Here is a 9,906-nt window from a genome sequence, read left to right as displayed (position 1 = left end):
TAATACTAAATAAAACATTGGGTCAACAGAAAAAATCAAGGCAACATTTTGCATTAGTCTTTTTGAGTTATGCCAACTGCTCGTAGAATTACGTTGATCCAACATCCTGTAGCCTAATATCTCTAAACATTAATTTGAATGTTTGTTAGCATTGCACTGAATTTGCTGAATGTAAAACAATTTAAACAATGATACAAGAACATGGAAACATGAATTATTACCAAAAATCATTTATTACAGAACACATCTACTTTTAACAAATCTCATTAGTGGACAACAATAAAAACTATGAAAAAACAAATTCCACATATCAGTCTGTAAAATCAGTATTTTAAAAATTATATGCATTAAACAAATGAGTAATGTTTATTGTTTAGTTTATTTTTACCTAGAACGCAAACACGTAATAATTAGCTAGCCAACCTTAGCATAGTTGTTGGCTACTTTTGCTACACAAACATCGTAAAATAGACTAGACAAAAAATAAGTTTTTAATAGCTCACCAGGGAAATTTTATGTCACTGGAAATATTTTAATCCATGAAAAAGTCAAGTTTTACTCAGTTTATAACACCAAATGGTGTGTTGGTCCATGCCACTCTGAAGAAAAGCTAGCTAGCTAATTTGCATAGCACTCAAACTCTCTCTTTCCCGCTCTCTCGCTCTTGTAGTTTGTGCCTGCCGACCTTCAACTGCAAAGCGGGCAAATTATTCAAATCACAAAAGTGAAATCTGTAGATATATAGGTCAAAAATTGTTTGTAACAGTTAGAATGCTCACCTTGCTTGTGAAAGACTCACTCCACAGTGAAGAAAGGGCGCCTTGAAAACACAGACCGTTTCTGTCCGTGTGGGCGGGGCGAATTTAAACTACTGAGAAAATTAAGTCGTACAGTGTATGTATTTTAAGTTGCTAGAAGCTAAATTTTGTTCTTTATTGTTCAACCCAATATCTTAAGTTCAGGTGATTCATTATAGTGTGTTGAAACAACACTTATAATTTGTGCGTTATCAGAACTCAATAAAATAACAACTGCAAGTAAAAAATTGTGTAATATAATGTAACTTAATTTTTTGTCATACAGCAGTGCATATATTTAAGTACTGGTTAAAGGCCATCTGAATTACTTTTTAGAGTGTACATGGTCAGTGGAGCTGATAAAATGGACGGTGAGTGTAGAAACAAGGAGGTGGTTTTCATGTTATGGCTGATCAAAATTAAAACACAATACTAAACTGGCTTTCTTATTAACTTGTAATGAACCCTAGGTGACATCCTTTAAGAACTATGCATCTATTGTTCTTTTTATTCTTGTTAATCCTTTGTTAATCAGATGAGCTCCTTTTCACTGACATCATATAGTGTAGGCAGTAGGAGGTGAAAATAATAAAAAGACAGAACATTACACAACATTGGGCAACTGAACTGTTTGCTGAGACAGATACAGATTGTTGAGTGCAGATATGCTGAGGTTAGGGTGTGTTGCTGTTACCCTGCTCTACCTTGTGAAAGGTAAGATGTTTATCGTCTACATTTATTTTTACAACTGACAAGGGGTCTATTATATTTTTTAAAAATGTTATTTTATTAGTTTATTAGTGTAGTGTACATAAAACACAAAAGAAAAAGATATTATTTTTTCATTTACTTTGTGCCAGACTAATATTTCAACCCTTCAACTAAATGGATGCACAATTCAGCTTAATTTGGCTATTTAGATCAGTTACAGTTTAAAATAATCAGAGAAATTGTTTATGGGATTGAAACACATACTACAATGACACTCTTTATCATGCTGCACTGTAACTTATACTTAGATCCTTATCACCACAAAAATGTTCTGTGGTTGACTTTGGTTTACTCTCTCTTGCAAATAAAGCCAGCCATTCGGATAACCCCCAATCTGACAACAGACAACCGTTTTAATAGATTAGTTTTAGTTTTTCTTAGGATTTAGCTCCATCTGATTTCCACCTTTTTGGACGCTCAAAGAAGCTTTAAGGGGAAGAAGATTTTCATGTGATGATGATATGCTCAACCAAAAGCATTTTTTGCTGATGGCATTAAAAAGTTGGTACGGCACTGGAAAAATGCATCAGAAGGTGGCGATGTAGAAAAGTGACGTAGTTTGTTTTTGAAATTCTTAATAAATAGAGTTTTAAAAAAAGTGTGGAAACTTTTTGAAGATCTTTTGTATTTTGTCATCAGCCTCAAACAAAAAAGAGGGATACTTACTTTAAAATGTTTTTTTATGGTCTTAAGGCATGTCATTTTCAACTTTTAAGAATGTAAAGTATTAGTCTTACCTTACAATTATGAAATAACTGGTTTTTAATTATAAAAGCTCTGCTTCTAACCATAGGTTTTACATTTATACAGTATAATTAAATGGTAAGAGAAAAGAAGTCAGATAAACATTTTCTCAACATTTGATATTATAGTTCCTAAACAATGGTATGTTGTTATTACATTAAGTTTCATAAATACCTATTTAAATTTAATATAGAACAGCCATAGCATATAACCAATGTGTATTTACTTATTAAACTGTTTGCTCTGTTCCACTGCAGGTTCTTTTTGTCAGCTGAATGGTAGGTACTCATCTTACTCTATACTCACAGCATAGTTTAAATAAGTATTAATTATTCCTTAGTCTGCCTTGAAGTTTTTAAAATATTAAAGAGAGATTGTATGTTCCTCAGTATGTGGTCGCGCACCTTTAAACCCCAAAATTGTGGGTGGACAGAACGCCTCTGCAGGAGCATGGCCATGGCAGGTTAGTTTACACAGCATTTCCTCAGGTTTCCACTTCTGTGGAGGATCCCTTATCAACAAGGACTGGATTCTGTCAGCAGCCCACTGCTTCACTGGGTTAGTGTTACAAATACATTTAGCACACATAAAAATGTACAGAAACCTTACAGAGAAATAACTAACCTTTCTTACTCTGTCTCTCTTTCTCTTTACCCTTAGAAGCTATAATAATGCCGCTGACCTGGTCGTATACTTAGGGAAACAAACTCAACAGGGCTCCAATCCTCACCAAATCTCCAGACGTGTGAAAAAAATCATCACCCACTCCAAATATGCTTCCTTTGCGAATAACAATGATATTGCACTGTTGCGTTTGACTACCGCTGTCACCTTTACGGACTACATCAGACCTGTGTGCTTGGCAGCAAAGTGCAGCACTTTTAATGCTGGTACCAGATGTTGGATCACAGGCTGGGGAGACATTGCTTCCAATGGTAATAACATCTATATACTGATGAAAAGGCATATTTTCAGGTGGTGCAGCAGGGTGTTCCGCTAGCACACCAGTGCCGAGATTCTGAACTCCTCGGTTCAAAACTCTGCGTTGCCACCAGTCGGCTGGGCACCATCTGGCGGGCATAATTGGTGGTGCCTGCAGCAGATACTAACTGGCCACCGTATCTGCAGGGTGGGGGCCAGATTATGTGTGGGTGGGATCTTCATACGCTGTGTAAGGACCCTGATTGGCAGAAGAGACGCCTGTGCAGAGTGCAGAGGCGAGATGAAGAGGGCTGTGCACGTGTCGGAAGAGGCGCGTACAGTGACATGCTCTTCTCGGATGCTATAGGGTATCCCCCAGCAGCAGAAGACAAATTGAGTGCGCTAAATCGGGAGGAGAAATGGGGAGAAAATGCCTAAAAAAGAAAATGCATATTCCCATTTGCTAATGAACATACTCTCTTGATAATCTCTTCTTTGCTGGGCCACTGTTCAGCACTAGTGTGAGAAAATGTTATGAACATAAGTTAAGATAAGTTAACATTCGAAAAACAAATAATGACCCTTAATTTGTATGTGTGTGTAGTGGAGCTACCTCGTCCTGGTGTGCTGCAGCAGACAATAGTGCCAGTTGTCAGTCAGACTGTGTGTGATAAATATCTGGGACCTGGAGCCATAACTTCTAATATGATATGTGCTGGCTTGCTAGAAGGAGGCAAGGACACCTGCCAGGTACAGCACAGTGACTGATAGATACAACATGAAAAAAACATCTGGGACCATATTTATTTAAATGAATAAAAAAACCCTATGTGCAGTGATGCATGCTTATAAACCAGAACATGACTGTAATATCAGTACAGAGTACAGTTGAGGAGCATGGTGAATACATAGATACCCATTTTTATATTTTATCTGACACTGGGTGTGTTCGAAAACCTAGTGAGCTGCCTTGCTGTCTTACTGTCTACATAGGCAGCTGCCTCAGTAGAGAGGATTCTAATAAGTCATCGACTCATAAGTTATTCATATGCACTACTTAGACAGCGATAACATCGGGTTTCGCTTACTAAGCTAACACAGTTGGCATCATGCCATTCAAACCAATGGGATGAGGTGGCACAACGCGCTAGCATGTCAAATAACATCTCCCTCCATGTACCGAAAACGGTTAAACTGTCCTTGACAAGCCAATAAGTACACTTGTAAATACACTTGTACACGTTTACACAAAATAAAAATCAATGATAATTTATTTACGTTTTAAAATAAGTCCGTTCTTTGCTTCGCATCGTCCGCCATGTGTTATTTTTTTGTGAGAAAAGCCGTGCCGCACTGAATGCTGGGATTGCCTTCACCGCTAAGGATCATCAGATGCTCACTCGTTCTAACTGAAAATACTGTTGAAATTTTAAGATACCTTACTAGTGTAGCATATTAAGGCATCTAGGATTTTGAACAGCCTCCTTCTTGGGAGCGCACGTAGGATGAAGTAAAACGTTGTCTATGTAGAGGGCTCACTAGGTTTTCGAACACACCCATTATGTTAAAATTGTCCACAAATGACCTATTAATAATAACATTCACATGAACGACACACCTGTGTATATTAGTTAGTTACTAATGTCTTATTAGCTTTATCTCAAAGATCTCTGATAGTGCTGAGTAGCTATTATTGGTGGACAGGCACTCGATCTACCTGTTTAAAGACCATGCTGACTTATGACCAGCTTTGTGTCCAGTCGGTATTGTGCACTGGCATCAAGCTTCTCATCATGCATCAACCTTTTTCAGTCTGATTTTCGTTCCACTTATTCACAAAATAAGTTTTTGCACTCTCCATGACTACATATTTTGTCTATACATTTAAAAACAAATTTCCTTTAGACCTTTTTTGCAGAATAAATTAAAATGTTGTTTATTTCATTATTTCATATGGACATTTCATTCAATAAAAAACAATGACTGTCAACTTTGTACTTAATTTTAACTTAATTTTCACCTAGTATTAACATCAAAGTTTTTTAAATCCTCAAAACACTGCTGCATCTGATGAACTCATACTAGTACAACATACTCTCATATCATTACCATGTTAGTGTAGATGTGAGTGCAGTGCTCAGAACGGTCCATCACACAAGATGGTAAAACGATTTTTTCTCTCTTATGACAGGGTGATTCTGGAGGTCCCATGGTGATTAAGAAGAATACAGCCTGGGTTCAGGCTGGCATCACTAGCTGGGGTATAGGCTGTGCTGATCCTAACTCACCTGGTGTGTACACACGAGTGTCCGAGTACCAGACCTGGATAACCAACAATATCAAATTAAATCTGCCTGGCTTTGTCAAATACTAGTGCAGACTAATCCAAGGTAAACACACACAAACCATACACTTCAATAGCATTGTGAATCCATCTATTCCAGGCTACATTCTCTGGGTTTAAAATATGATGCAGTAATTGTAAATGGGGCAGGTGGCACCTTGGAACAGAGATGCAAATACCCGCAACTGCAAGAACTGAAAATGAACCCAATTTGCAGGATGCTTAGCCAATGTAGGATAATAGTGTGGTGAATGAGCCACAAACGAATAAGGTAATATGAAAAGGTGGTGCAAACATATACTGCATATTGGAAACAAAGCAACAAGGTAAAGTCACAAAAACATGGATTGTTTCTTTCTTTTCCCTTTTTTTAAAAACTGGGTTGTCGCAGACATTCTAGTAGCTTGCCATATTGGGCCAACCAGTTCAAATTTCTGCACTATCCCTTTCTGTCCCCTTTCTCCGCTGCGGGCTGTGGATGTATTTGTGTATTTCATTTGTTACTTTGTTCCCATTATTTTGGTTTTTGCTTTTAAATTCCCTTTACCCTTATTGTTGGTTGCTTTCAAGCCACAGTATTGCCTTGGTTAACCGTTCTGCAGACTGGGTTCACATTCAATTTCTGCAGGTACTGGGCCACACCAAATGCCTTCGTGGCGAGTCGGAATTTATGTCATTAAAATGATTTACTGTTGTGGCGCAGCGGGATATTCCACTAGCACACCAACACAGATTCACACTGAGTTTGGGGGCCGGACTATGTGTGGGTGGGTGGGTCTTCATACGCTGTGTAAGGACCCTGACTGGCGGAAGAGACGCCTGTGCAGAGTGCATGGGCAAAAAGAGGAGGGTTGTGCACGTGTCGGAAGAGGCGTGTACAGTTACGTGCTCTCCTCGGATGCAATCTGGTGGAAGACAAATTGAGTGTGCTAAATCGGGAAAAAAATGCATTTTAAAAATGGGGAGAAAATGCATTTTAAAAAATCATTTACAGTTACTTGTTATTTTTTATGTTTACAAACTGGGCTAGCAAGTAGTTGTAGCTTAATTGCCAGTTTGGATTGCATTGACAAAAATTAGGTTTATTACCAGTTTAGACACTTGTATCATAAGTACTTTTTCTGCCTCACCCTTTTGTTTGTTCATGTCTTATTAGGTATTACAGTGTGGTGGATGAAGCCTTAATGAAGGTGGATCGCAGAATTGAAGCTTTTGTTAGCCCTTAAGACACTTTATACAGATTTAGACGTTATATATTTTATAAATGTGTATATATACATTCAGAAATATTGAAAATAAATAATAATCACTTAGTAAAACATACAGCACACACATAATGCTGTATGTAATATGTTTGCCATACAATAATCATTCATTATTGACATAAACTATTTTTTTTTTGCATGAGTATGCTGTGTTTGTTTGTTGCATCATTTTTGCCATGTGCGACATGTTTTTCCTCTGACTTCACGCTAACCATAACATTTCTACATCAAGAATGTCTACATGAGTGTGTTAAATATGCCTAATAAAGCATTATTTCTGATCCAAAAGTAAGTACTGCAAGTTATAAAAACAAGGGTGTAATCCATTTAGATGTGCACTGATATACATTTAAAAAAAATAATATGCTGCCCTGGAAACAAAGCCAACAGTGTTCGCTTGGCAGAACTAAGTAGACTTAAGCCATAAGCAAAGATCCTCCAATGCCTGACTCACAATTTTGTCTTGTGTACAGCCATAATTTATTTTATGTCCTTAAAGAGTTAATATGGTTTTTTTTAATTAATGCTCAAAATACAATTGAAAAGATGGATTTTATTAGACTTTGGTTTTTGGATACAAGTGTAGATATTTCAGGACTAAATACATATTAAGTGTAGTCAAAGTGTAGTTAAGCAATCCATTTAACTACAACTAAAATAAAGAAATAAAATATATCTCTTAGCATTTCTTGTTTTCGTAGGGAATATTTCATCAGAATCAGGATTTATTGGCCAAGTATGCTCACACATACAAGGAATTTGACTTTGGTTACATGGATGATCGCAGTGCACGAAAAATACAATAAAGACGTCTTATCACACAGAACTCACTCTCTCTCTAACACACACATGCACACATTCATACCTGTAAACATTCACATTTGCAGTTCACATTGTGGGTTAAAAAGTGCAGTGTTTTTGTGCAATATAGAAAATATAGAAAAATATAGAAATAAGAAATGAAAAGTTAATGTAAAAGACCAGTGTGTGTGCAATGTTGTGTGTCATTATATAAATTAAATATATATAAAGGCAATTTGTAGATATACAAGTGTACATCAGTCAATCACAGGGCAATCAATTAATTCACTTATTCACTGTTACTACAGGCAAACAAAGTACCCACTTATGATATAGGCATGTTTTTGGGAGGTATGAGGAAAGCAGAGTACAGGAAGGACACACTCAGACATCACATGTTTATAGCAGACATTAAATGGAGACCAGGTTTAAACCCAGGTCTTTAGGGACCTGGAGCTGTGCCACTGTGTCATCTGTGTTGTAAAAATAAATACATAAAATAATGTTTTTTATTTATATTTTATTTAATCAGCTGGTTTATCCTGGTCAGGGTTGTGGCAGGTGCAGCTTCACTGGAGACACTGGGTACACGGCAGGAATACCCTGGACATGGCACCAATCCATCACTGTGGTCAGATTGGCGTTCTGTTACCAGTATAGTCGTTTTAGTGACTGATTTCAACATCTGAGTATGCTGTTACCAGCAGATTCACATTGACGTGGACATGATCTGGTGACATCTGCTGGAAAGGATTAGCATGTCCTTAATGCACCATTCATTTTGCTTGCTCATTACAGTTGAAATTAGAAGTTTACATCCACCTTAGCAACATCGATATAAACTCAGTTTTTCAATTACCAATATTTAATCCAAGTACACGTTCTCTCTCTGGGGTATATTTATATATCAGGGGGTTGGGGGCCCTCCACGACATGAACTCAACCCCCCACCACACTGCCTAATGCTAGCGGTAAAGTGCGGCAATAACGAAAGTAAAAACACGACAATATTTTCGTTAAGTAAAATATTAAAATAACTACAAGACAATGAAATATCTGAGTACATGTAATCAAAATATACAGTGAGTGCACGGCAAGGGATTTTGGGAATCTGTGTTACCTGCTCACATTTTTTTTCTTGCACTGGGGCCCATGAGCTCCTAGTTACGCCACTGTCTGCCCATAAGTTTTTTTGTGCGATTAAGGTCTGGACTCTATTTTTAGTCATTTGACACAACTTTGAACGTATGCTTGGTGTCTTAAGATTTTGCTTCAATATCTCCAAATAAATCACTTTCCTCATAATTATATATTATGAAGTAGCAGTCCCTCCCTCAGCAAAACACATCCACAACATGATGCTTTAGAGCTAGAATGGTGTTAGCTTTGACTTGTGGTTGAGGTACTGGACTAGTAATCAAAAGGTTGCTGGTTCAAGCCTCACCACTGACAGGTTGCCACTGTTGGGCCCTAGAGCAGTAATATACTGTCACAGTACTGTAAGTTGCTTTGGATAAAAGCCTCTGCTAAATGCCGAAAATGTAAATGTTGGCTAATTTCTTTCAAAGCTTTGATGGTAGGCATTAAAATACTGCCACAGGTGCAATTCAAATTACATTAAATTATGTCAATTAGCCTACAAGAAGCTTTTAAAAGCAATTATATTGTTTTGTGGAACTTCCCAAGCTATGTAAAAGTACAGTCAACTTGGTGTATGTAAACTTCTGACCCAGTGGGATTTTGATATAGTGAGTGATCTGTTTGTACACATTTATTGTATTTATTGTATATATTGCTTGTGTCATCATAAATGTGTGGTATTTTAAGCTTGTTGACTGGAATCTTTGGAGGGACTTAATAGTTTTATTGACTTCAGCCTAACTGTACACTGATCAGCCATAACATTAAAACCACCCCCTTGTTTCTACACTCAATGTCCATTTTATCAGCTCCACTTTATAGGAGCACTTTGTAGTTCTACAATTACTGACTGTAGTCCATCTGTTTCTCTGCATACTTTTTTTTAGCTTTCACCCTGTTCTTCAATGGTCAGGACCCCCACAGGACCACCACAGAGCAGGTATTATTTAGGTGGTGGATCATTCTCAGCACTGCAGTGACAATGACATGGTGGTGGTGTGTTAGTGTGTGTTGTGCTTGTATGAGTGGATCAGACACAGCAGCGCTGCTGGAGTTTTTAAATATCGTGTCCACTCACTGTCCACTCTATTAGACACTCCTACGTAGTCAGTCCACCTTGTAG

The 9,906-nt window shown here is 37.4% G+C and overlaps 1 protein-coding gene across 1 annotated transcript; it reads left to right on the top strand.

Annotated features, from left to right (window-relative positions):
• Positions 1–1,462: 1,462 nt before the first annotated feature.
• On the top strand, positions 1,463–5,607 carry LOC134317334 (serine protease 27-like). Its single transcript, XM_062998147.1, has 6 exons — positions 1,463–1,511; positions 2,570–2,590; positions 2,702–2,870; positions 2,973–3,247; positions 3,838–3,983; positions 5,425–5,607. The coding sequence occupies exons 1-6, from the start codon at positions 1,463–1,465 to the stop codon at positions 5,605–5,607; spliced, it is 843 nt and encodes a 280-aa protein (XP_062854217.1).
• The last annotated feature ends 4,299 nt before the right edge of the window (positions 5,608–9,906 follow it).

Source organism: Trichomycterus rosablanca, chromosome 6, assembly GCF_030014385.1.
Source record: "Trichomycterus rosablanca isolate fTriRos1 chromosome 6, fTriRos1.hap1, whole genome shotgun sequence".
NCBI classification, from domain to species: Eukaryota; Metazoa; Chordata; class Actinopteri; order Siluriformes; family Trichomycteridae; genus Trichomycterus; species Trichomycterus rosablanca.
The sequence above is the reverse complement of the archived record's forward strand: the minus strand, read 5'-3'. Positions and strand labels throughout refer to the sequence as shown.

Coding starts and splice junctions, on each gene's coding strand:
- LOC134317334 (XM_062998147.1), top strand. CDS start 1,463: ATGCTGAGGTTAGGGTGTGTTGCTGTTACCCTGCTCTACCTTGTGAAA. Junction 1,512..2,569: donor CCTGCTCTACCTTGTGAAAG/GTAAGATGTTTA, acceptor GTTCCACTGCAG/GTTCTTTTTGTCAGCTGAAT. Junction 3,248..3,837: donor GGGAGACATTGCTTCCAATG/GTAATAACATCT, acceptor ATGTGTGTGTAG/TGGAGCTACCTCGTCCTGGT.